The sequence below is a fragment of the Nesoenas mayeri genome, assembly GCF_963082525.1.
Source record: "Nesoenas mayeri genome assembly, chromosome: 15".
Taxonomy (NCBI): Eukaryota; Metazoa; Chordata; class Aves; order Columbiformes; family Columbidae; genus Nesoenas; species Nesoenas mayeri.
In genome coordinates this window covers 8,504,377-8,532,019 of record NC_137559.1, presented here as the reverse complement: position 1 = coordinate 8,532,019, position 27,643 = coordinate 8,504,377, and the positions used below count along the sequence as shown (strand labels likewise).

The following is a 27,643-nucleotide window of genomic DNA, read 5'->3' as shown; positions in this document are numbered from 1 at the left end:
TTCCCCCGGTCCCGCCGGAGGCGGCCTGGCGGAGGTAAGGGCGGCCCCGGCGCCGCCGGGATGCGGCGGACGCGGCTCCTCCGGCACCAGGAGCCGGTTGGGAATGGAGGGGTGCGGAATTCGGTGCCGCGCGCTGGGGCCACGGGGAGGGGGCCTGTCCCGAGCCCGGCCTTCACCGGGCCCCCTTCGGGCGCGCCGCGCCGGGACTCGCTCCCGGTGCCGGGCCGTGGGGCGCTGGCCGTGCCCGGGGAGGAGCTGCCGGGGGAGGGTCGGGCTGCGGCCCGGAGCCGTGGTTTCCCCGAGCTCTGGTGACCGCGGTGTCACTGGGGGCACCTCTGGGAGCTGCCGGTGTCCCCGCTGGCCTGGAGAGGCCGGGGGTTTATTAGAATTAGGCTTTTGGTTGGTTTCAGTGCGCCGAGACTCTCGAAGGCGTTTAAACGGCTTGTGGGCGCCTCTGGGCATGGATGCGCAGGTCAGTGCTCACGGCTGTTACACTTCATTTTTCTGCAAAATGTGTCAAGATCGGGGGATGAGGCAAAGGCGGATCCTCTGGTTGCTGGTGATGCTCACCCAGATGCTCACAGTTTCCACCTATTCTGGCAGCTGATCGCAACGCAAGGGGCAGATTTTATTCACATGGAGAGCCCTCTAAACCAAAAGCCTGTGTTTTGCAGCTTCTTCCTTTAATATTTTAAAGTTTCTATCATGAAAGTAAAATTTTGTTCAGAGTTGATTTTCATGTTGGTCTTTATCTAGGAACTGCTCTCTGAAACATATATGTGTTTATACAGCACATCTTTAAGTGGACAGTTGCTGTTGGGGTATTGAGGCTGCCAGGATGTTACCCGACTGAACACCAGATTTAGGGCACCCACTAGAACTTGCCAAAATGTTCCTTAGCCTTCCTGGGCTTGTAAACAGGAAAGCCAATAACCAAGTGACTGTAGGATGTTTAGTTGCTTCCAGCTCCAGGTGGTGTCTGAGGGCAGCAGGAGGGATGAGATCTTGCAGGTGCTGTGATGAAAGTGAAGCAGGTGGTTCTGTATTGAACTGTATTATCTTAAAACCTTGCATTTTTTATGTGTAGTTCCTATGCGAAGCTGGAGGATCTGAAAGCTTTTCTGTCTTACAGGAAATTCCAGTAGGATTCTCAGAGCATCCAGGAAAACCCAGAGCACAGAAATGACATGGATCACATCTAGGGCTCTGTATTGCCAGAAAAGGAAGTTTCGTATTGTTAGAATTTCCTTCTTTGTGCAATTGCTAGCAATTAGACCATGTTGCAAAAGACTTCTCTCTAAAATAGTTATTTACTTTGCAGAAACAGCATTGATAAATCCAAGGACTCCAGCAACATTTTATGTTAGCTCCTGTTACTGCCAAGCAATACATGATACTTGTCCTTTGTAATTTGCTAAATGGCTGTGGATAGTATTGCACAATAATTAGGTATTGGAAGTCTTTGTACTGGATGTCTTTTCTGTCATTAATATTTGAAAGTTTATGAGTGTTTCTGCAGCTAGAATTTGAACGCAAGGGGAAGCAGCTTTCTGCTTCTCATTTTTGCTGTTAATAATTAAATGCTGCCAAGTAAATGTTTCTAACAGGCTATCTGTGGACCCATCACGTGTTTAAGCACCTCTGCTCATCCCTGCTCTCTCCTTTTATTGCAGCCTTTGTTTTCTTCCCTTGGTTGTCTTTACTTTTTCATTCTGTTAATTTGAAAGCCTGAAAGAGCCTCTTTCCCCCATCAGCCTTGTCATTTGGACTTGAAAGAAAACTGGAGGAAAAAAAAAAAGGTATTCCTGCACTAAAATTACCCTGTCCATAAATTTAAGACAAGCAAGCAAAGCAAACTAGTTCACACTGCACATGTCTCTCACCATTTTCAACACCAAGGTGACTGCAATCTGATAATACTACCCTGGCATTTGTTTAGAACCTAAGTGCCTCTGCTTCAGTGCTGAAGCTGGATAGAGTTAGTGGCAAGCAAATTATTGGCAACAGACCATGAGTTTAGTCCTTGCTGTTCCTCTGTAATAGCTCTTTCAAATACACCCTGCCCTGCCTGTTATGTTGGAGAGGCAATTAGAACGTCTTTTATTAAGCTGCATGGATGCATGTTGGAAAGCAGATATATATATATATATATGTATATATATATATATATATATATGTGAACACTCAAAATAGATAAAGGAAATAGCTATTTGTATTCCATCTATACATAACCTTGAATTGTGACTGAGAACTCAAGAACTAAAATTTCTTTTAAATGTCTGCTCATTTGGAGATGCCTTTGTTGTCAGTTTCAGTTGCAATATTCTAACACATTTGCATGGTGTGCAACTTGAGGGGGAAATGTGCGATAGAGTTTGTCTCAATAATTCTGGACTTTAGCTGTTTACTCATTTTGTACTTGACCAGGCAGTCACACGACCTTTCTGATATAAAAATAGACAGACCTAATTGCACTATATTAATGATTGACTTGCTTGGAGTCCGTGTGTATTGGTGGGAGCACATGCTAGAGATGTTCAGCTATGGAATCAACTGGTTTAAATTCTCTAAGATTAATATATGAAAGTGCTTGTATGTGTAGTGTTCACACTATCGGGCTTTACCGTATCTTATTTGTTCTCCTCTTGCTTAAATTTCTGAAGTTACAGGACAATTACCTGAGCTTTTAGTCAAGTGGCAAAAGACCAGGTGTTTTTGATTCCCACTGTCTCAGTACAGAGACTCAGAAGAAATCTCATGTCTGTATTAATGAGCATGCTTAATTGTGCTTGGAGTGTATGCAGCTACATAACGTTAGCAAATAGGTGTAACTTTGGTGTGGCTATGCCAATGCTGGATTCTTTTGTTATGTTTTTCAGGGGAAAACAGCTTAAGGGAGAAATGGCTCATACATAAGGTTGTAATGACTGTATTTTGCAGTAAGCTAGAACTGGGGTATTTCAAAGTCACAGAAGGTTAGGGATTGGAAGGGACCTCAAGAGATCATCTAGTCCAATCTACTAAGCTGAGTATCATTTGTGCGAAAAGAAAAATAATGTTCATCAGATTAGTTTGAACTTTTCTACCTAATAGGACAAGGGCCTGGGAAATCAACCTTCAGCAGGTCAGCTGGTGTAAACCCATGCTTCATTGCATGTCTTCAGAATATAGTTATTTTTGTTTCAGAACTGGGGATCTAAATACTGTAAACTGCAGAGCTGGTGTTCTAAAAAAAAAATAAATAAAAATTAAAAAAAAAGATTTAAGACTGCAGATTGCATGTTCAGTGTAAGATTTTTATCAGAGCCAGAGTTTGCTGTTAAAGGGAGACCTGTTTCCAGTTACTTCAGCTTTTGAAACAAAGAGAAGAATAACAATTGGCACAATCAGAGGGATTTTTTCATTCTTACAATTTGGAAGAAACCAGAAGGAAAACACGGTCAATATAGTAGGAAAATTGTATTCATTTTTCTCCACTACTTTGACTCATACTTGTATTAAATTGTTCATTTTTAATACATTGTGCAAAAGCGTTTTGGTGCTTAAATGCAGTTTGATTTGGGGGGAAAAAAGAATTCTTGTCTTTTTAATTTTACTAGTTGTTCCTTGGGTTTCTTTTATGACTTAGGCAGGACAGAAAGCTCCTGCTGTACGTCTTTGATTACATTTACCATCCAGTATCCTCTTACAATCTCTGTTCTTTAGGCTTTTTCATCCTTTTTGGAAGCATTAACCATTTATTTTTTCCAGACTTTCATCTTGTTTGGTTTTTTGCTTGTTTATTTGTACCTCCATGATAGGTTAATGATCAGAACAGTTCACAGTATCAACAGTGACTGAGCGTTAGAAGTGCCTGTGTCATCCCAGGGCAGTGGATGGGAAGGAGGGGGTGCTGCTCTCCGTTGTGGTGCTTGTTGATGTAAGCTATACACATTCTCCTAAATACAACTACTGTCGTTTGTCTGGCCAGCAGTGAAGAGCTCATTGTGTATCTGAACTTTTCACCGTAATAGCGTACGACAGATTAATCACAGTAATTTGCAGACCCTGTTTAAGAAGGGAATAGTACTTTCCTAAGAATGAATGCATGGGATTCTAGGACAAACCTTCTGTGATTCTGCTTCATATGCAACGGTGACATCCCCAGAGAAATCCTCTAGACAGCTGCAATGATTTACCCTTTAGTGTACTCTTATATCAGGTCTGTATCAGTTACTCTGGAAAGTGAGACATTTCTAGACTTTGTCCCGAAAGAATACCAAAAACCAGCAAGGAGCAGCTAATCCCCTGTTGTTATTGGTAAACTAGTATTAAAACATTGTATTCGTGGAGCCCAGCTTGTGCTCTACACAGTGCCTGGGGCAAATCATAAAGAGATCGAACACCATTTAACCTCGTTAAAGCATCCATCGAACTCTGTGTGCTCTACCGTAAGGGATCATCACTCCAGAATGCATTAACATGGTCCAAATTGCTCTCCTACACAAGACGAACTAGTTGTGTTCAGCTGGTTTTAGTGCTAAATTGAGTGGTTAATTTTGGCTCTAATGCATCCATCTTCCTCAGTGGTGTCTAGCATAGGAAGTACCTGAAGCTGTAGACGTGACAAAACATGCTCTGCTCAGGTGTTGGGGGAAGTGGGGCTGGCACTCTGGTGGCCGGTCTTGTTTGCAGATCCCCGTAGCAAAGATATCATGGTGCAGTATGCTGCTGGAAGTCTGGGCATGGGGAAAACTGCAGGATGTACTGGAGGAGGACAGCAACGGTCTGCTGGTTGTCTTGTATTCTGGCGCTATTACGGTCTTGCTTTGTCCTCTGTCACATTCTGTGGTGCATGAAGCAAACATCTCAGACCTGACTGAGTATTCCTCAAGGATGGGAAATCATCTCGGAACTGTGGGTTTGATTTTTCCCTTGTTGTGACGAGAACTAATAGCTGGGAGTCTTGCAGAAGCAGTTCTCGTTATCTGCTCATGTGCCTTCTGCACAGGTTAGTTCAACAAGGTTATGAGGGAGAGTAAGTATGGGTCTTTGCCCTGGCAACAGCACTACACAACAGTATGACCAGCAAACAATATGCTTCAGGTCTGGTGCTGTAGCATTAGTCTTGATTTGCAGAGCAGCAGAAGAAAATACTTGATTTCTGTTAGCACGTTATAAAAACACCTGGCAAAGTTTTGGTCGTCAGTATCTAGCTGTACCTGTACAGTATCTAGTAAATAGCTGAATCAAAAGTATTGTAACTGTCCATGGTTAAGATGAAAAACATTATTTTCAAAGTTTGGGGTTCTTGTTATAGAGCAGCTACACTAGATTTGAATGACCTGTCTAAGTAAGCTATTAATCTATAGTCAAACTTTCAGAACACGAAGTTGCAAGAATACTGAAATGGAATAGGGGACAACGTTTAATTATATAGTTCGGATTTTTTTTTTTTTAGGAAACTTTTGTGTTTATTAAAAGCGATATTAAACCACATAATCTTAGGTTTTAACCAAAGTTAGAATTTATTTTTTAAAACTTTAGAATGTAAATATTTCACTACTGTGGAGTACTGCATGTACTCTGGATTTGAAAGAAATTATTGTCCTCTGGGTTAGCTGTACTTCACAAAATTCAATTTGCTAATTCCTGCATTTTGGAAATAAAAAAGAAGTCCCTAGCCATGTTATCCTTAGTAAAATTGTAGCTTTATCTTCTCCTTAATGAAGGTAGGTCATAATTTAATTCTTCTGTTTTCCTGCTGATGTTTTTTAGGCAGTTTCATAGAATTTTTCTGCAGAGGCAGTGTGGGACCTGGCTTCACTGCTGTATATTTTATACAAATGCAGCGCAGTTTTCAGCTGTCTTCTGAAAGTAGCCCAAATGACAACGGGAAGATCTAAGATAATAGCATGGAAAATGTGGCTAGACTAACAAGCTAAATATTTCCTAAAAAATTACTCACTGATTTGAAATGGTGCCAGTTCCAGTTACCACGGTTATTCCATGGTTTTGAATTGTAATGATTACTTGCTTGCCTCATAGTTTAAACTTAACCTTGAAAATTCTTTTGCCTGTTCTGCAGCCATTTTTGGTATAACTTCAATATAGGCTTTTCTAGTTCCATTTCTCACTTGTGTGATTTGGTTGGGGTTTAGTTTTGTGGTTTTGTTTGGGTTTTGTTGCTATTGTTTGGTTTGGGTTTTTTTTAATATATTGCACTTAACTGAAGAGGTACCTTAGAAACTAATAGATCTAATAATCTCAAAATTGTGTGGCAATTACTAAGAAAAAAGCTTTTTCTCCTTGTTCTGTCCTTCTGTGTAATTCCTACTCTTGTGTAAAGCTCAGTCTGGTTAGAAAGGGTAACAACTGCTTCCCCTTAAATAAGGTAAATTATACATAACTTCCAAGCTTTGTCATTGTTATAAGTAGTGTAATTTTTTACTAATTTTTACGACCCACTTAAGTTCTGTTCTAAGAGATGCCTGAATGCATTTCAGTTCTTTGTGGCTCAGGTGCTGACCCACCCCATTGTCCCCACATCCAGTTAGAGGATACTCACCACAACATGATACTCACTTCTCCGAAGTTACCTCAGCAAGAGGCAAAGAGGTTTATTGCAATGAGGAGGTATAAATGGCTGCCTTTAACTGTATCTTTATAAGGACATTTCATTCCAGAATGTTATTTTTCTCTTCTGCCTGTGTCTGACCCCTCCTTTCTATGTTAAAGCTAGTTTAGGTGAACTCAGGCTTAGGTGAAGGTGGGACTTTGATGCAGACACGCACTCTTACGCAGCCATCCTCTGTTTTCACTCCTTAACTGACACCCCAGCCTTCGGTCCGTTCAAGTTCAGCAGCCTGCACTGCCTGCTTGCTCCCTTGTGGAAGGAGAGACAGGCAGGACGCAGTTCCGACCAGCTCAGCCTTTGCTGCTGAACACAGACACTTTGTGCCTCCTGTTCCCACCAGCTCAAGGTTAAACGTTGCTCTTTGCATGGTTGCCAGCAGAAAGACAACTTTCCCAGAGGGAGGGAGGGACGGAGGAAGTTTTGGAAGGAGTGGGAGGAGGAGATGAAGGCTGGCTGGAATGTTCCTGAGATTTCTCGAGCTCTTCTTCTTTGGCAAGTAAATACTCCCCATTCAAGGCCTGCTGGCTTACAGTAGCTGTTGGCACAGTGTCAGGAGCTATGCACCATTACACTGAAGCACGCTAATTCTGTTGGTTTTGCAAGCACAGTTAAGAGCTGGTCATGCTCTGGCAACCTTGGCAATGCCAATTTGATTTGCTGTCATTTTTTTCTTGCATCTAGAGGTTTGAAAAGCACAAGCAGGCAGACCTACCTGCAGACCCAGCAGATTTATCCCAGCCAAAGTATGTATAAGGCTGTAAGCTCAAATCAAAAATTCTGGCGGTCTGACTTTCCATTCTCTAGGTGTGGACATCAGTGAGCTTGCTGAGGAGCACGTACTCATAAATTCATTAGTTTCTGGAATGGGCAGTAACTTCTGGAGGGAAAAAAATGACTGTTTGATGTAACTTCTAAATATGCTGCTGTCTCTGAATGATAGAAAATAAGAAAGGAAAGAGTAAGGAGGAAGGACAAGAAAGTTTACAGGAAAAACAACAGTGGAGGTATAAGTCTGAGTATCTTAGAAGCTGCCTCATATGATGGACATTTACTTAACCCTCTCTAACATAAATGTAAGCAGCTCCCAAGGGATGACAGCAGATGGTGGAAGCTGTTGCACAGTGGAGGCTCCAGCAAGCACAGGGTAGTATTAGTTTCTATGCTGAAGTGACCATGAACAGAATGGTTCATCTCTCCTTGCTTTCATCACTGCTACACAGGATTAAACTTATCTTCTCCACAAGGATCTTGTTCTTGGGTCTGAATTAAAGACGAGTTTCTCTACGATTCCTAGGTAGAGAATGACAGAAAAATGGTATCCTACCTTTACTGTCTTACATGTCCAGAAGACAGGCTCTCAGACCACACCGACAGGGATCTTTTTTGAACACTGCAGGATATCTCACTTTCAGAACAGAAGTCAGGACACTATGTTGCCTCTTTTAGTTACAGTCTGAGAATTAGTTTCAGATGTGGAAGAATACAACAAAAAGAAAAGGTCAGCGTTTCTGTATTGGTATTACATTGTACAAAGATGACTCAAAAAGAATCTGCTTAAAAAAAAGAACTGAAGAAAATATTTGGTAGAGAAGAACCATCCAAGATCTTTCTCCAAAAGACTTCTTTGTGTTGCTCCCAACCTTTTAAAAGAGGAGCTCAATTTTGGAGTTTCAGCATGTGATTCCAAAATACCCACATTAATATTTAGTCGGAATCTAAAACTATCCGAGTTAAAAGTATGGCTGTCCAAGCTAATGCTAATTGTGTGTCTACAAACTTCTGTCTACTTGAGGCAAAATGTTTGCTTTAATTTCCTGTAGTGAAGTAGGGAGGATGAGTTGTCTGTTTTGATGGTGGATCTACAGGGTGTTACAAAAAGGTGGACCCAGTTTGAAATCCCTGTAGCTTTGAAATGGGGTCCATCTTTTTGAAACACCCTGTACTTTGTGAGTTTCAAATCATTTTAGTGTACCTGTTGTAGGAAAGACCAAGACTGTGCTGATAAATGTTAAGTTCCATGCATTCTCCAGTCTGTTAACACAGGAGTGACTAAGGTTCTCTGGAAGCATTTCAGTAACTGTTTTTGTTGATTTAACCTTGCTACATAATATCTTAATTGTACAAAACAGTTTTATAGGCCTGTTGCATTTTATAGGGATTATCAGCCTTTGCAGAATGCACAGCATCAAGGGCTTCCTGACTTTAATCTGGCACTGAGGACACAGTGGCAGAAACGTTTCAACGCTGGGCAAACCTGCTGTCATTAGTGCATTTTATTCTATCTCCCCTTCTGGCTTTGCACTGACTTGATCAAAGCTGATTCAGGTATGGCCATTAGTGGTTGCAGTCATGCTGTCTGCTGGGCCACAGATGTACTTTAGTGCTGGAGTCAACTGGTAGGTCATGTAAACATGTGGTTTGAGGAACTAGAGGCCAGAACCTGATCTTTGAGCTGCTAGTGCTGTTGCGGTGGTCTGTGTGTTTTTAAAATCTCGCAGTGCTGGTGAGAGCGGGCCCTCTAGAGGGTGTTTGATCATAAAAGTGTGTGCACGGTCAGGACTAGAAGTCTGGTGCTGTACTCAAGAGAATCAAGAAGCAGCTTCATGGAGCTGTTTTAAGATGACGTGAGCCTGTAGTGCCATCTGAAAGGATGGTTCTGTCCTGTGCTCATCTTTATTCCGGCACCAATGTTGATCTGACTGACCACATAGCTGTGCATCTTGCTTATCCAATGGAAAAGAAAAACTGTACCAGATTAACAAGCTAATCTCAGGGTTGTGTGGCCACATGAGTGCTAGTACAGCATGAAGAAATGGCTAAGAACTCTGGCCGGGGCTAGCAGGGGGTCGGCATCTCTTGTCACTGGCATCACAATCTTAGAACAGTGTAAGCTGCTTGTGCGACTGCATCCTTCTAGTAAAAGTAACAGTTGCTTCCCCAGAGAATTAGGAAGAGAGACTGCAAATGGAATGCTTTGTAATGGATATTTTTGAAGTGAGAGGCTTCTGTTCTCTAAGTGAGAAGTAAATGTAAAGGCCCATGCTTCAGTTTGGACCTTCAGTTAGGGAGATTAACTCCTGTGAAGATGTCTCCAGAATCAGCCTCTTGGCTGGCCATTGCTAAATGCTATGAATTATTGACAGAATGGAAGTAAAATTTGACTTAAAAATAAAAAGCTGTGTATCTTTAACTTTCTTCACTTTACAAACCAGTTTTGGCATTGCAGGAAAAAGTTGAATGTATGTGTGTTCCTAAAGAAAATGGGAGATTACCTTTTATTCAAACCTCTTTTTTTACTTTTTCTTTTGCAGGAGAAGCTGGAGGTCATTTAATGACCAAATAAGGTCTCAGTTCTCGTGATTTATCTGATATGCTTCTCCTGGAGCCATGGATGAATACAACCGCTTTGTGGATTGGGACAAAATGGATGTTACTGTCCAGAGCCAGGATGCGAAGGAGCTAACCTGCACGGAGTTCCAGGAGCTGAAGCAGCTGGCCCGGCAGGGCTACTGGGCCAAGAACCACTCTCTGAGAGCCAAAGCATACCACAAGCTAATTAGCAATATCCCGTGCCGCACAGTGACCCCAGATGCAAACGTGTACCGGGACATAGTTGTGAAGATCGTTGGAAAACGTAACAGCAGCTCCCTTCCACTGCCGGAGTTTGTGGATGACAGCCTGGTCCCCACGTACTGCTTGAATGCTGAAGGCATCGGCGCAGTCAGGAAGATCATACTGTGCATTGCGAATCAGTTCCCAGACATATCCTTTTGCCCAGCACTGCCTTCCGTCATAGCTTTGCTCCTCCACTACAGCAAAGATGAGGCAGAGTGCTTTGAACAGGTTTGTCGCATGCTGGCTTGCAATGACCCATCTAAGCGGCTCATCGATCAGACATTCTTAGCTTTTGAGTCCTCCTGCATGACCTTTGGTGACCTGGTGAACAAGTACTGTCAGGCAGCACACAAGCTGATGGTGGCAGTGTCCGAGGACGTGTTGGAGGTCTACTCAGACTGGCAGCGGTGGCTCTTCGGAGAGCTGCCATTGGCCTACGTTGCTCGGGTCTTTGATGTGTTTCTGGTGGAGGGCTACAAAGTTCTCTATCGTGTCGCGCTGGCTCTTCTGAAATTTTTTCGCAAAGTCAGAGCTGGGCAGCCCATGGAGTCTGACAGCGTGCAGCAGGACATCCGAGCTTTCGTGAGGGACATTGCCAAGTCAGTGTCTCCGGAGAGGCTTCTAGAAAAAGCCTTTGCTATCCGCCTCCTCTCCCGCAAGGAGATCCACCTTCTGCAGGTAGCCAACGAGAAGGCTTTGCAGCGGAAGGGCATCACGGTCAAACAGAAAAGGTAGGGTCCGAGGGATCTTGTGAGTTTTCCCAGCATGACAAGCACTCAGTGGTGACTGGTGGGGAAGCTCTACTGGTACATACTGGTATCTCTGCTGATTTCTTCTTTTTTCTTCACTGCAGAAAAAAAAAATCAGCAGCCCCAAAATGAAGCATTTCTGGGACTGTAATGAGAAGTGTAACAATGTTATGATAGAAGAGAAACAAAGCAGTTTCTCAAAGCTTTCTCAGTGATTAATTTCTAATTACTTTTTCCAGGTACATATTAATTGCAAGTATTGTCTTTCACAAACTGTTTTTAAACCAAAAGGCATTTTAGCAAAGCTGGAAAAAAACAGTGATAAATTACTTGGAAGAAATTACCCAAAGAAATGTGCAAATTTATTCTTGAATATGAGATAATTTGTATAAAATTCCAATTTAATGCTGCCCAGTACTGTGAATTCAGCAATTTCTTTAGTGTAATTAGGCAAACACTGTCTCAGCTGGGAAGGTTTTGCCTGAATGGGGATTTATTTTAACAGAGCAAGGAAGAAATAAGTCTTATTTACAGGTTACTTTTAAAATTAATTTGACTGCAAGCCTCCTGAAAGTCAAGAGTATAATAATCATAGGTAGGAGTTGACCTATTTTATGATAGGTTCGTGTACTATTAGAAATAATTATTTTTTGAAAGAACCATGAAAGAGTGGGGAAGGATACTGATCCAAAAGTGATTGCATAATCACAATTGCTTTTGAGAAATGGAGGAGGAGTCAGCTGTGAAACTAGTAAATGAAATCCTGTTCCAATGTGATAATAAAAGCCACAATAATAAAAAGCTTGGCTGAAAGATCTCTCCATGTGTATAGGAAAGGCAACAATGTATTAATCTAAACAAAGCTAGCATCTTGCCAAGTGCAAATGTATGTGCAGGTAAATACTGATGTTGTAGACATGTTCTGTTTCTCCTAAGGTGCTCTGTGACTGCAGAAAACTTCTCCCAACTGCTTTTGAAATCTAAATATTGAACAGTTTTATCAGCTGTCCTGACCTCTGGAGGGAGGATGACTTCTAGAAGTCTACTGGGGTCAGTAAGTGTGATATATAGAACTCAGTATTCTAGAGGGGACAGTCTTTCATTTTCTCTAAATCTTTAAAAATCAAAACGTACCAGCTACTGATGTATTAAGATCTTGCAGCCAATTGTGTTGCTGAGTTAGTTACAGTAGTTGCAAACAGGTATCATTCCATGGTACCGAAATATATACTTAGCAAGTTTCAGCCTATAAAATAATCTAAATGTTAGCTGAACCTCTTTCATGTGCCCTAATACATGTAAAGTTCCCTCCAGTCTTTTCCAACCGTTTACTTTTAGACTCACAGTTTGGTTTACAATTAGCTTGTGCTTTATTTTGCACACATCTTGGAAGAGACTGTTCTGTTAGTCTCAGATATTTCAAGGCCTTTAGCCACTGGAATGTCACATCAGGTAGAGTTCAGACCATTGTATCTGGGGCTTGCAACCAGAAGTATTAAGTCTTCTGATGTGTATCTTTTCTTCTTGTTCTGAGGCTCAGAAAAGTTGTAATATCTTTTCTGAGTATATTCTTCAGCAACAGAATGAGAGCTTCAAATTGATATATTAAAAAGTAAAAAGGCTGTAGAGATATTCTTACTCAGAACAACAGTGATGCCTTGAAAGCAAAATACAGTAAATTCATGCCCAAATAATGCCAGTAGTTACAGAGTTGCTAGCGAAAACCTTTCTCCTCTCTTGGCTGCTTCTGTAAGCACATTGGCACTTCTCAGTTTCCCTGGCAGGGCGCTGCTGTGGACTTGGCTCAGTCTGGATCTCCGTGTGGACAGATGTGGGTGCTGGAGACGGGAGCTTTTCTCCAGGCTTTGTTAGGATGTGAGTTCTCTTGTCCATGTGTGTTTGCCCTGTGCAAGGAGATGATGATGAGTTATTTTCAAGTCAGGTAACTACAAGCAGGTAGCAAAAAAAGCAGGGCGGGGGGGGGAAGGACATATTTCAGCCTGTCTGTTTGTTTGCTTTTCTCATGCTTGGTGATTCAAATCAAACTTAACTTCGTTTCTCTCCAGGCTCCTTTCATTCACTTTGTCACAGATGTAGGAAATCACTGATCTCTTCTGTCTTTTTTTTGTCTTCTTGTACGTTCTCCTTTTGTCAATTCCACACCCACTGCTCCCCTCCTGCTTGCAGTGTTGCATCTCCCAAAAGGTAGGTTAAAACACTTGAATCTTTGCTCTTTGCTGGTTTCTCCTGTCTCAAACTGGTTATTTTTCCAAGCAGGGCAGCAATTATAACATCCAACTGCTGTGTAACAGCTCCTGAATACACTCTTGCAAAGTTAGTTCAAAGCACCTGCAAAGAATGGAGAAGCATAATCATGGGATGTAAGTCCTCTCTGTGCTGGAAGAAAAAATGTTTGGTTGTTTTTTTAAAAGCATCTCATGTAACATGTCTTCAGAACTGTTGGGTGTCGTTCCACATCCAAACCTGCTGTATGCCATTGCAGTAGATGTCAGACATACTCAACTTTTCTGCTTTGCAAGCATTCCACAGTTAATTGGAAAGATGTTGGACTGAACCCAACTTGGCACACGCCTAAAAGTGACTTGTCTCTATTCATACCAGATTATATTTATTTTTAAGTAGGTAGGGCTTTTTGAAGGCAAGAAGACAAACTATTTTCCTGTGTCAAGGAGGTCAGAGTTACTCAGCCATATAGCATTAATAGTTAATGAAGTCATTCATCAAGTCTTGGCCTGAAAAGCAAATCTTAAAGAACAAACCCCAGTGGATTGTGATACCTGATAAGCAGAGAACTTGGAAAGGAGAAAGACTGCCCTGTGAGTATTAAGTAGCACAGCTGTATAGGTTTAAATTAATGCCTTTGAGAATCTTCTGGCCTTGTTGCAGGTGCCCTGAGTTAACTTTAGTGAGTGATGCACACTAATATTTGTACTAATTTATAAAATCAAAGTTGGAATTCATTTCCTCGTGTTTTTGTGTCTGAAAGAACACCTGAAGAGACTTATGAAAGCATGTTGCAGATCATATCCTGTGTGGTATTTTACCTCAAATAAATTGGCAGGTTGTTAGTTCCAGCCAAGCAAATCTTCAACATCTGTGTATTATTTTTCTGTAGTTACGATGTTCTGAAAGCAGCAGAAAGCCTTGATTTCTGCTAGGAACCATGTAGTTTGGGTTTGAGGGGACCTAGGTGGATGCAACGGGTCTGTTGACATCTCAACACAGGATTAGGTTTCAGGCTTATACACCTCGTGGCTTATTGCCATTTATGGACCGAGAAACCACATATCACTTCTAGCATGCATTTATACTGTAACTTAAATTATTATGGATTTTAAAGACAATGCATACCAGAGCAGAGTATAGCAGGAAGATATAATTCAGTGAGTCCCAACTCGCAGTGTGATGTTTGTTGTGTCGGAATACGTAGGGAGCGGATCCACTGTGACAGCTGCTGCCACACATCCTCAACATTGGCTTTATCTTTAGGAACTGTGAGGTCTCTGAAGCACATTGTACGAATGATATAACTGTAAAAACAACAGTCCTATGAAAATAGCAAAGATGCTCATTTATTAAACTTTTAAATTGTGCTTTAAATCTATTTTCCTTTGAGATAATAACAGTTGAGCATGTCTTTCCAACATCAGCAACCGATAAAAAGTTGTGATGTCAATCTCAATAAACCAACATGAAGAAGTGAGAAAAACACTAATGCAGGATAGATCTTAATTTGTTCCATTCTAGTGGTAGGCTTGAATTCAGTGCCAGTCCGAATCTAGTGTTCTCTCAAACTGCTGGTTTTTTGCCAGATAACCCTGAAAAACCTCTGGTGTGGTGAAGGCTAAACTTAATTTTCATCAGCCAGTACAAACCAGCTGAAGCAGATGCTGTTCAGTGTCACTAGAAAACACTGTCACAAATGAAAGGTTAGACACCTCCACCTCTCGTTGCAATTTTCCAAACCCCCCTGCAAAAAAGCAGCACTGAGTTGGGTTTGGTGTAGGTGCAGGCTGAGGACTGACCCTGCTCTACATCCAGGATTGGGTTTCAGTCTTAAGGACCTGCAGCTGTGATTTATAATGGGGAAATAGCAGGTCGTTTTCTTTCAAATCCTTCAGCCAAGCTGTGGTCTAGGTTTTACTAAATTAATAGTGACATTAAATATAAAATAATGCACCTTGATATTCAAGGCACCGGAACAAACACACCTGGGATTGTTTTAAATGGCCAATACAATGGTGAATGCTTTCCTGTAAACCAGAAAGATCTGTTTGTAAACTCTGTGGAAAAGTTGTAGGAAGACACAGGATACTGGAAGTGATGTGTTACTGTCAGTACTGCTGGACATTGGTTTGAGTGGCATCTGGGTAGGAAAGTCTTCAGATCAGCATTTCACAGTAGTCAGGAGCAGGAACCAAGGCAGAAGAAAAGGTACACTGAGGTCGAGAGCTTTTTAGGAACAAGTGCTTAAGTTTAGTTGCCTGAACAGATCACGTAAGTGTGAAAAATGTACAGACCAAGCTTACAAATAAGTAAGAGGCTTTCTTGTTTGAGGTTTCACAACTTTAAAACTCTTTTGATATTTACTACTAAATCTAAGCCTATTCGTCATCAGTACCTTTTCTCCAGAAAACCTTTTCTCCAGAAATTCACTGTGATAAACTTGTTGGCTTCCCTGAATATTTTTTAATTCCTTGAATGTGAGAAAAATCTAATTTCTGATTAACTGAAACCAAGGCTTTGTTTCTCAGCTCTGTGCTGTAGTGTCACCACTCTTTAGCTGCAGACCATGGTATGAACTGTGGGGTTATCATATGCGGGGACAGGAGTTGGACTTGATGATCCTTGTGGGTCCGTTCCAACTCAGGACACTGTATGGTATATTTTAAAGTGCCAGGCAGGACACGGGGCGCTGAGACCCAAAGTAAGATTAGGAAGATGTGGGTTCAAGTCTCAGCTCATACTTTGCTTCAGTTGATCTCTCCTGTCTGTCAGCTTGATGTGTTCAAAAGCACAAATTATGTCCTGGTCAGTGATACTGTAAGTGTTAAAACCTATACTTGCAGCTTGCTTAAATAGGTGTCCATACAAGTTTCTTGCTAATTAAATAATGCAGGGTAGTGAAGCAAGCAGTGATTTGGTTTATTTTGCTAAAGGAAGCAGTTTTGTTTATTTTTTCAAGTGACCTAAGGAGTCACTTCATTAGAAGTGCTGGTACTAAGGCAGCTACAAAAATGCTGCTGATTTCTTGATGCTACAAGCAAGAAAAGTATTTATTGAAGTATAATTTGTGTGTTTTAGGGAGCGAGCTAAGCTCAGATATGTGCAGATATGCAGCGTCATGGTACTTTATGTTCCATGAAACTGAGAGGAAATAAATGTGTAATTGTCAAAAAAAAGGGGGGGTGAGGAGGGTGGGGGCAAATACTTGCAAGTGAACCCTTGCATGCAAAGCAAACCGCTTAAAGCTTCATTTAACTAATAGCTACCCAGTAGTTTAGTATATTGTGTAAGTTCATATGTCACTTCCACCATATAGCTGGCTGTCACCCTTGCGTTTTAAGTCTCTAACATCAGCCACAGATGCAGTAATTCTTGTTTGATCTTCCGGCTTCAAGTTTGTGTGCTTATTTAATCTGAGAAATGAAGGTTTGTTAATATTAATATTATTAATAATAATAATATGTTTAAAAGCCGTGAATCCGTTGTCATAATTTTATCAGATCCCTCTGGGGGGTATGAGGGTTTGCTTTCCAATGTAAGTATCTAGTGTTCCTTCATGTTTTCAGGCTCTCTTTGTAACCATGAGCCTAGGAACTTCTTTGCTTTTTAATGAAGTGGAAGCCATTGGTAATTACATGTTTCCAAGGGGTGGAACTTTCCAAAAGCTTCAAATATTTGCCTTGGAGTAAAATTGCTTAGCCTGGTAGTACTGATTCCTCTAAACTTTTGGAAGGTTTTAGGGATCCTCTAATTCCATGCTACAGGCAGGACCTCAGAGCAAGATAAAGTACTACCTGTTACTTTCAGATCCTGGCTGCTTCTTTAGGTATTCTCTTCTCTACACTTAAATGGTTGGACTCGATGATCTTGAGAGTCTCTTCCAACCAAAATGACTTGTTGAAATACTAGCGCCAGTGAGACTGTCTCAAACAGCTAATATAATTTGATCTGTTTAAGGTCATGGTCATCCTAGCTGGCTCACCATTATGTCCTCTATAAATGAAGGTACAGGCTACAGCTGCCATATAGAGGAATTGCTCCAGGTATTTCAGCAAGGTCAGGTCGCTACCTCTCAAGGATTATGTTCAGCTGCAATAGTTTATTATCTTCACTAAGTCATGGCCTTCTAACCCCGTGGGCTAGAGCTTTGGACAATGGCATATTCATGAGGATCTTTTATTGTTCTGCTGTTTTCGCATGTTACTAACCAGTAATTTGAAACTTGTGTTGTTGTTAAATTATTTGTTCTCAATGTTCTGTATTGTATTTCCCAGGCAGAATGTGCACTTAGCAGTTCACGCTGAGAACTTCAAGTCTGAAATTGTCAGTGTGAAAGAGATGCGAGATATCTGGTCATGGATCCCAGAGCGATTTGCACTTTGCCAGCCCCTCTTGCTTTTCACCACCTTGGAACACGGCTGTAGTCTGAGCAGGTAAGGAACACCTTCCCCACTTTACTCTAGGGCAAAAAGGAGCAACTGGTTACCTGTTCACTGGATTGACAGCAAGGCCATGCCTAGTCAGAACTTGATCTGAAAAATACTATTAGTCATGGGATGTAAATGTGACAAATTCCAATTGGCTACAACATTTGACCAGGATACTTCATATGTTAGAACATGGCAAGCTGTTTTAAACTGTCCAAGACCGACTGGAAGACTCCAACCTGCATCATTTCACAGAATATGCTGGTCTGAGACTGGGTGTTTCCACAGTGGGTGTGAATGGTTTACCTCAGGCTGCTCTGCAGCCTCTTTTGGTAGATAACCACATTCAAATTGATCCAAAGAATAAGGGAGCTGGAAATGGGAGATAACAACAATCAGATTCATAGGTAATTTTAAAAGTGGAATAAACAAGACCTGAGCTCTCCTTAAACTTGACACATGAGACTAAAATCTTACAGCTCCTAATAATGACTTTAAGGTCTGCAGTTGAGCTACTGAGGTGGGGAGTGGTCTGCTGTCCCAGCACCATGTGTCTATGAAGAAAAGCAGAAGCAAGCAATGAAAATGCATCGTAACTATTTTCTATGTAAACTGAAAGCTCTTCAGACACAGCCATCAGTCATCAGGACATAAATTCCTTTAGGTTGTCTCAATTCAAAATGCTCTAAAATGCCACTGTTGTGATAGCTAGTCTTCTAGCTATTCTGCAGAGGTCTAAACAACTGTACACAGAACTGAGTAGAGAAGAGCTGCTGGATAATATTTGTTTGCACTCAACTCTGTTATTTACAATGGGCTGTGGAAAGCATTTACAGAATATGCTTAGTCTTCAGATGTCTTTTTCGCTGAGCTGTCAGTTGGAGGAGGTGGTACCTGACGTTAAGGAGGAAGAGCCCTGCAGTTGATGCAGTTGAGTGCTCATTTCTGTGTGCTCTGTACTTCAGGTTCTATTCTCTCAGCGAGGGACATGAACCAACTCTTCTCCTCATCAAAACCACAGCAAAAGAGGTGAGTGAGGTGAAAGGCACTGATGACATTAAGTAGTGAAGTGATGCTCTATTATAACATATGACTGTTTATGATGGAGAATTGAGTGACCTGAAATTGCTTGGGGTTTGCTTCTTTATTTTTGTTTTTAACAATGCATGCTTTAAATGGTTCCATTTGTTGGTTATGGGACTATGCATTTTTGAATAGAGCTTGTAAACTTAGTCTTGGTCAGCTTATTTCTCCTGTAAGTAATGGGGGGTGATGGACTAGAGTAACTCCTTGAGCCCTTGGACAGACCCTCTTGATTGCAGAGTCAAAGGGAAAGGCTGGGGAGCTATGTTAAGAAACTCATGATTCATAGAAGATATTTTCATTTTCTCCAGGATATGAGGAGAGAATGGTATGAATAAAATTAGACTACATAATGTGGAAATAATAAAAGCTTTAGCTTCATCTTTTTCTTGTTTGGCAAAAAAAAAGGTTATAAGAACCTCTGGAGTAGAGCACACAGCTGCCTTATCTAATGAATGTTGGTTCTCTGCTCTACTGTGCCTGACAGTATTGGACAACATTGTGTGAAAACAGAAGCATTAGCTTTATCTCATGCTTGTTTAAAAAAAATAATGCATAAAACAAGAAAGCTTCCCAGAGCCTCCAGAGGAGGACACACACAGGTGCTTCCTGTGAGGAGCGTTGGTTGTCTGCACCACTGTGCATGACTTCTAAATATTCCGTGTACAGTGTTAAGCTGTTATTGCAGCCTGTGTGCTTACATTTCAGCTTATGTTCCTGCAGGATGACTACCCATGAAACAAGCCCCTTTCTACTTACATTTGCATCTACCTAATGCCCACGCTCCTGGCTGTTGCATAGTTCTGGGTATGGTTTCTGCCCACCCCAGGCCTGCATTGACATGCCGATGGCTTATAGAGTGCTCATAATATCTAAAGAGAAGAAAGAAAAGTATTTATTATTTTGCTTGTCTTGGAGCATGCCACAAAGTCCAGCTTCCTAAGTGATGCTGGTTTTTACGGCATGGTTCGTTTCTTACCCTAAAAAAAATATCCAAACAAAGAAATAGGAGAAAAGTGTGGGCTTTCTTGTTTGGTGGCTGTGGACTTTGGTTTTGGTTTTTTGTTTGTTTTGGCTTTTTGCAAAGGATTATATTCATCCTTCATTCATATGTGTACTGTTACATTTTAGAAAGAAGAAAATTTGCTTTCTTATTTTGTGGCTCCCATGCACTTTGGCCATATCAGATCAAACAGAGTTCTGTGCCATATTTTTGTTTATGTGGATAATTTCTATAATAAAACTGCTCTACAGTAATTGTGTCATAGCAGCTCTGCTTGTAACACTAGTGGAGGCTAAACAGCAAATGTACCTTAGAACAATTCTGTTTAAACAAAGTTTCTGGGGAAAAAAAAAAAAGCAGAGTTGCTTTCATTCCATTCTTAGAGCTTCATTGTTTGGTCTGTGTGCACTTGGCAGGGAAGTTTGTTGCTGGTAGTGAGAAATTCTTCTGGTGCAAACAGAAAAGCTCAACCCTCTAAGACTACATTTTCCTTTATTGGAAACTGGTGAACTCCATGCTATTTGAATAGACTGCTTTAAATATCTGAGCTAGCTCAGCATTGGCTTAGCTAAGCTGATTTTAACCTACAGTTTGAAATGGAGAAAGACTCCGAGGCTACTGTTGATGACCAGGAAATGTTCAGGCAGAACTGCTCATACTGTAACTCGTGACAAAGTTGTTGCTTCGGATGCCAAAATGAGGAGGTGAAAGTTGGGCTGCACAAGTTTGGAGTGATTTGTGGTTTAGTACCTGGAGTTATCTTGGAACATTTCTCCTTTAAGGCCTCAGAGATGTGAAATTGGGATTTAAGGGTACCCACCAGTGAATTAAAGCAGTTTAAATCTATCTTTAGATATAAGTACTTGCGCTGCCTTCATTCACTGATATAGATTTTGAAAATCAGACCGAAATAAAACCTTGAGTTCTGGCCGCTGAAATGTTGGTATCAATTATCTTAACACACTTTCTCCTTCAATGGGAAGCCTGACCATGCTTTTTGCACTAGGTCTGTGGTGCTTATCTGTCAACCGACTGGGGCGAGCGCAGGCGAGGCGGGAGCAAGCTGAGTTTCTTTGGAACTGGGGAGTGCTTTGTATTTAGGGTGAGTAAAATTTTACTGTTGCTACGCAATAGTAATGTAGAAGTGCTTTGCTGGCATGAGTAACTCTTTGCTTCTACTTGACGAGGCTGGATTATATGCTATCCTAGTTTATAAAGCCTACTGAACTATTAATGTGGAGAAAATTTAACTCTTCAGTTTTGTGGTAAGCCTTTTTCTCCCCTTGTGCAGAATATTTTCTTAGATGATGTAATAAGGTAACTCAGACAACACTACATCATTTCTTCAATCACCTAAAAAGCAAAGGTATAAAGAAATAAAATGACATCTGCCCTAAAAGACAGTTTGATCCAGTCTTTACTACTGCACGTGCAGGTGGAGTCTGAGAGGTCTGAGTGTTGTTTGCTGTGCGGAGCTCTCTGCGAAGTGCGTGTGCCCTGACTGACGTTTTGCTCTTCTCTGCCCCTGTGCAGCTGCAGCCAGAAGTGGAACGTTACGAGTGGGTGATCATAAAACACCCAGAACTGGCCACAACTGGTTCGGAGCCAGAAAATCACGCCTCACGAGCTTGCAGCAGCCTCTCTTCCAGCAGTGTCACATCAGACACCTCGGCTCGCCTTTCTCCCTTCTTATCAGCTCGGCACTTCAACTTGCCTTCCAAAACAGCCTCCATGTTCATGGCTGGCAGCAGCGAATGCATCATTATAGGTAAGTCAGTGTGAGTATTTGAGCATATATCCTACTAGTTCTTCCTATCCACCTTAGATAAAACAGTCACCTATATTTAATGTGTATGTATTTCAGTATCACTAGAGTTAGAGGTAAAAGTGGCCAAAACCTGATATTATTACCCAACAAAAATTTTCTGTAGGAAAACTTGCATATCAAGGATTTTAGAGTAAGATAGGAACTCATAGCTTTAAGCATAACCATACCTTCATACTGCCTAATTCATTATGAGAAATGGTTCTTGAAGAGGATCATACTTTGCACTGAGGTGTTTGAAACACAGGATAAACTACATGTTAAACTACAGGATTAACAACATGTTAATTCTCCTGGGACTTTATTTGATCCCTCATGCTGCTGATGTTGGCGAAAGCCTGCTTAGAAAAGCTGTCACTTAAGTGGGATTTACAAGGAACAGGTATCAAATTGTAGCCATCCTTTTCCCAAAAAGCTTTACTTGACACTTGTTGGGAGAGCAATTGGTCGTGGTCATTTCCCCTGTAACATCAAGTGCCAGCTGGTTTCCCGCTTAGCAGCATGTGCTTTTGCAGCGGTAAGTTGGGCTGCTCCAGTATCAGCTGGGCTGCTGAGAGCTTCAGTGCGTAACTGAATTAGGAATCATTGTTAATGATGTATCACAGATATTTCAGAGATCTTTACTGTTGAGCATATCTTTCACCAGCTCTTCCTATGTGCTTTAGTGAGGAGAGTCACTTATATGTACCATATGTTACACTATGGATAGTGATAAGAGAAATACAAGCTTGGGTATTATATATATAGAAATGAATGTTGTACACAATTCCAGCTGTAGACCGAATTGCCACCCTTTTGATTTTTCCCATGTTTTTGGTAGCTAGTCTTAAATAGTTGCTCTATAAGCCACTGGAAAATTGTCCTTTTTGTTTTCCTAATGCATTTCTGTCTAAACTTATTTCACTTCACTGCATTCTCTGACTGAGAGCTCGCTGCATCTTGGCATAGATCCACGGGCTTTTAATTCTGATGTGTTTTATATGATTTAGAAGACCAAACCAGTGCTGTAACTTATTGATCTTGTTCTTCTCTCAGCTTTGATTTTTGATTGTGAATAGAATTCTTTGGGGTTGGGTTTTTTTACTACAAGGAAAATATGCGTTTGGTAGCTTCAAAGATCCTCCAGCACTGAAAACCGAATCTGAAATGCAAGCATTGGAGTCAGGCTTCTTGTTCTTGCTGACTTGCATTACTGTTTTTTTTAAATTTAAAAAAAAAAAAAATCATTCTGTTCTGATTGTGTTTTCTAAAAGCTATGCATTCGATCATACACCTGGTGACAGCAAGCCAACATCATTTAGGGCTTCCAGTTGTTCCCATGAGAAAAACACTTAAGTCCTTTTTTAAAAATTAAAAAAAATGTAGATATATAGCAGTTTCCATGCTAAGAAATGCAGAGACACCCTTACACTTGTGTTTGTCTCTTGGCAGGAGGTGGTGATGGCCAGGCTCTTTACCTCGACGCAGATCTGAACCACGGAAGAACCAGCCACTGCAATACTTTCAATAATCAGCCATTGTGCTCTGAAAGCTTCCAAATCTCTGTCTTGGAGGTGTGGGGCTTCAGGGACGCCATGAATGGTTGACATGACTATCATTAATCAACTAGTTTTTCCATTTTCTTAGGATTCCCAAGGGAAATTCTAATGCAGGAGCCAAGTTGGAACGCAATTTCTGCTGGGCTCTGTGTTTTTGATTATAGTATTACTTGAATGCAGGGCCTAGTTGTTTACTTTTATTTAAGAGAGGTCAAGATGAAATAATTTATCTGATTAACTCCTTAGCTCTTTACCTCTTGAGATCTGGATTCAGGTCCTGTAATTAGGTAAAAACGATAGCGTAATGATTTCAAACCATCCTACATGCACACAAGTCTGTATTGCAGGATAGGTTTGCAGTTTGATGCGATTCCTCAGAGGCACAGAGCTGGCTGAGGTGTGCTGGGGAGCTGCGTGCCACTGGCACCGGGATCTGACTTGAGCCATAACATCAAATGTCTGCTCACAGGGAACACTGATGACCTCAGATTTGACGTAGAGCAGTAGTTCATAAAATCATTGCCCTGCTGTAAGCTGACACCATGCAGACAAATTGTGAGTTACTATCAGTACCATTTCATAAGTTATGGATGCCCCTAGTTATCCTTCTCCTTGTACCTGAACTCTTGACACATTCCAGTTGCATCTGTTGGAGGAGTCTGCCTCTGAGGAAGGCATCCAAACTGGACAACAATATCTCAAAGGCTTGATTTTGTTTACATTCCTACTCCATATCAGTATAATGACTTCAAACTGACTCATGTTTCAGGCAGCTGAAAGCCAGAGCGTATATGCAGTGCTCAGAAACTTCCCATTTCTTTGTCTTTCCTGGAAGCCGAAGTTGAGCTTTAAATCTGAGAATAACTGTGCTGATATCACTATGTGTTTGGGGAATTAGCCATTGTGATACAGAAGCTTAATGCTCTTGCAACAAGTAAATGAAGTGGCAGTGAAATGTTCTATGTAATATTATTCTGGGAGTGGAGGAGTTTCCCAGGAGAACTCTAGGTGACACTGTTTCTCCATATCATGAGTCTTCCCAGTGGTGAGATCCTGAAAAAGGCAATGCTCTTTTGCTAGCAGTGTTCTGGGAGGGTTTGGACGATGCAGCGAGGCTTCTGCTTGTTCCCAAGAATTCAAACAGTTCTCGGCAAACTTGCCTTGTGGCAAGTCATATCTGGAGGCAAATGCCCAGTGTCTTTATCTGAAATTTGCAGTATCTGCTGTAGAACTTCTCCCACATGAAGCACAAGTACATAAACATCAGTGGATAGTCCAGAGCATATGATGGGATGCTCTCAAAGCTTCAGAGCTGGTAAGATTTACCACAACAGGTAAAATGGGGGGAAAGACGAATTGCTGGTTTTTTTCACCAGTTCAATCGAAAAAGTTGCTTTGGAGTGGGGGAAATGTTATTGTTACTTAGACTTGAAGTTCATTAAAAGGAAAAATTAAAAATTTCTAGTAATAAAATCTCAGGCTGGACAGGGTCATGTTAATATTCAGAGGTCACAGGTGTGTGTCTTGTTGGTAATGTTGGCTTGTTTTGCTTGCCAGCAATGAAAATACCACGTGTCTTGGTAAAACGTTGCCTCTTGCAAAATACATGAACAAACTTGGTTAAAATGTGATTTGCTTCTGAAGGTGCCATTTTGAATTTTTGTCAAAATAACTCTTTGAAATATTAGACTTCATACATAACAGGTTTGCACCATTTATATTTGCAATTATATTTCAACCTGTTTGAGAGTCAGCACTGGGCCTCTCTTTCTTTCTCACTTCCCACTCAGTGAGTTCTGTCCAGCTGTCTTTTCATAGGTTTACCATAAGCTTGATTGGACGGGAAGGGAAGATATAATTCAATTATACTTATGTATTTTGATGGGGAGGAATTTGAACAGTCATACCTGGCTATTTACAAATGCTGCCTGATGTTGCCTCCTATTATTTTTTTAAAAGCTAGCTGCATCACTTTGCACTTGCCAGTATCCCACAGGCTTCCTCAGACAAAAGAAATCACTAAAATAATGTATCCCATTCAGTAGGTTCTGTTAAATGCAAGTGGGATTTCAGTTTTGTCCATATCTCCTCTCTTTCGAGCTTGTCTAAGGTGCCCTTGAAAAAAATAAAACACAATAGCATTAATTTTCAGCTTGTTAACGTCAGAAATTCCCTCGAGCTGTGTGTTGGCAGCATTTGTGGTACTTCAGTATTACACTCAGAATGAATAGGTTTTATCTGCAAAATCTTTCCCGCAGCTGGCAGTGAAGTGATTTTCTCACTCCCCATCCCTGCCAGACACAACTGTGTCAGTGAAACCTGAGTACTCTACCACGTCTTAAGCCATATCCAAGAAACGCTGATCCTTTCCCTGCTCTGCTCTTGGTGCACAAGGGTTTGCGTGTTTGAAATCAGAAGTAATTCACAGTTGCTCAGAAATTCATCATAGGATATTGGTGTGAGAAGACGAGGAGCGGGACTGAAAGTCAGTGAGGTTTAGGCATCTGAGTCTCAAGTGTCTCTCAGGTGTCAGTCACAGGCCTCAGCTCAGCTTTTCTTGTGCCAGATGAGCACAGATTCTGGCCCTCCCGGCAGCCAAGGTCCACAAAAGACCTGATTTTGGTAGCTTATCTGGGCAGCCAGCCGGTCTGTCGCATGGGACTGAAGGTGAATCTTCACTTTTAAGGTAAGAGGTGATGCTGGGTGGCTGACGGTGTCCCCAGCCGCTCTGTCTGTGCATTCACAGCTGGTGTGGGGGCGTGTGGAGCTCACACTGCACCCAGAGCAATTTGAGTCGTGACCTGGATGGGTCTGCAAATGACGGCAGGAGGTAAAGGGTTAATGGGTGATCTTCCTCCTGCTGACTATTCATATTCATCTCCATCTCCAGGCGCATGTTGCAGGGAGGGGTTTAGTTAGACACGGCAATACCCTGCTGCAGACATCCTGCGGGGACTAGTGTGTGTGCTTTAAATGCGAAAAGCCTGAATAAGCAAGAGGCTGCAATCATCTAGCAAGAGGAACTGGACAATGCTGTGTCAGGTTTACGCAATCCTTTTGTTCGGTAGAAATGAATGTTCCTTTTCATGTGCAAATCCTTATGTGTAATTCTTGTTGTGGTTGTGACACCTTCACTTGGTTTTCTTTGCAGTAGTGAAGAGGCTTTTTTTTAATCTGTAGTTGATGGTTGTTGCTGACCAAGTGTATATCAAAGTTCAGGTAATTAAGTCAACAGTTTGTTTTACATGCGAAACTCTTGAGGTGGAGACCACAGGCTGGTTTTTAAGACAACGACTACAATGGCACCTTATCAGAAAGTTAAAGTTATCTGAAGTACTGCAGCTGTGAAGTGTTTTGGTCACATTGCAACTGAACTGTTGATGTAGTTTGTGGTCCTTGATTGTCATCCCACTGGCAGCAATGACAGCTGGTGCCAGTGTCCTTGGTCCACTGTTTGGTGTGGAGCTGGAGTCCAGGCATCAGCTACTGTGGTTCTTCAAGAGCATGTTTGCTTTCCTGTGAAGCTGTTTTGCTTTGTGATAGCCTCTTGAAGGCAGAAAAGGGTAGAAACTCCTGACATCGGAAATGTGAATTTATTGTAAATGGCATCTAAGCTGTTTCCAGGCCACAGACCTTTTTCCAGCTGGTAACCAGGCTGGCCAGACTTCATTGCTGGACCCAAAAGCTGTCATTCCTACGGATCACGCACTTCCACACACTCCCTTTTCTGATGAAGCACATTAATCGGTCTCTTATTAATAGAGGCCAATTAACAAAGGGAAGGGGAAAAAAAAAACCATTTCCTCTCTGTTGGGATAACTGAAGGCAAATTGGAGGGACAGGCAGTACTGCTCTTTAAAGAGTTAAACTTCATGCCAATACAGATCTATGTTTACCCATGGAGGGCTGACACTTGCAGGCTGATCAACTGCTATTCGTGTGTGTGTGTTGAAATTATGTGCTTTGTCCTTGGAAATCCGTCCTCTGTTTGCTGGGGAGGGAGCTCCTGTGCCCACTGACCACACCAGGGCCACGACCAGCGGGGACCACGAGCTGACCTGCAGCCGCGGTGCTGGGGCAGCTCAGCTCCCGTGACTGACACCCGGTTCTTGGGCAGATTGGAGGTTTGGGTGCCTGGCAGTTAATGCTGGGATGCCTTTCTGCAAGCTCCATGTCGTGAATTTCAGACTATTCATAGTTGAGATGAGTGTGTGTGTGTTATTTGGGGTGATGTTTTTCTTCGGATGACTGTGATGTGCTGCTGAATTGGTTTCCTACCCTACCATCGGAATTGCTGCCCTATATTGATGGCATTTTTGTCATTGTGCAGAATCTTGGATTATATTAAAAGGTGTTTTTGACTGTGGAGACTGCTGACTTTGTCCTTCATTTCTTTATTTCCCGTAGCCCTTGTAGCAAATGGTGTGCTGAAACTGAGAAATCAGCCTCACACAAATTCTTTGCTACAGTGAAGCCATCATGCAGTTCTGACAATTTTGGAGATCTTACAAGGCTTCCAACAAGATCAGGTGCCAAACTG

At 41.7% G+C, this 27,643-nt stretch overlaps 1 protein-coding gene across 1 annotated transcript; it reads left to right on the top strand.

Annotated features, from left to right (window-relative positions):
• Positions 1-4: 4 nt before the first annotated feature.
• On the top strand, positions 5-27,396 carry TBC1D24 (TBC1 domain family member 24). The gene is made up of 7 exons (XM_080354057.1): positions 5-34; positions 9,928-10,962; positions 17,502-17,660; positions 18,620-18,683; positions 20,747-20,842; positions 21,274-21,508; positions 22,997-27,396. The coding sequence occupies exons 2-7, from the start codon at positions 10,004-10,006 to the stop codon at positions 23,149-23,151; spliced, it is 1,668 nt and encodes a 555-aa protein (XP_080210183.1). The 5' UTR covers positions 5-34; positions 9,928-10,003; the 3' UTR covers positions 23,152-27,396.
• Positions 27,397-27,643: the final 247 nt, after the last annotated feature.

Bases quoted from the DNA above. Each gene is read 5' to 3' on its own strand.
- TBC1D24 (XM_080354057.1), top strand. From the start codon at position 10,004: ATGGATGAATACAACCGCTTTGTGGATTGGGACAAAATGGATGTTACT. The intron at 18,684-20,746 runs GTGAGTGAGGTG...TTTTTGCACTAG, and splicing joins TCAAAACCACAGCAAAAGAG to GTCTGTGGTGCTTATCTGTC. The intron at 21,509-22,996 runs GTAAGTCAGTGT...GTCTCTTGGCAG, and splicing joins CAGCGAATGCATCATTATAG to GAGGTGGTGATGGCCAGGCT.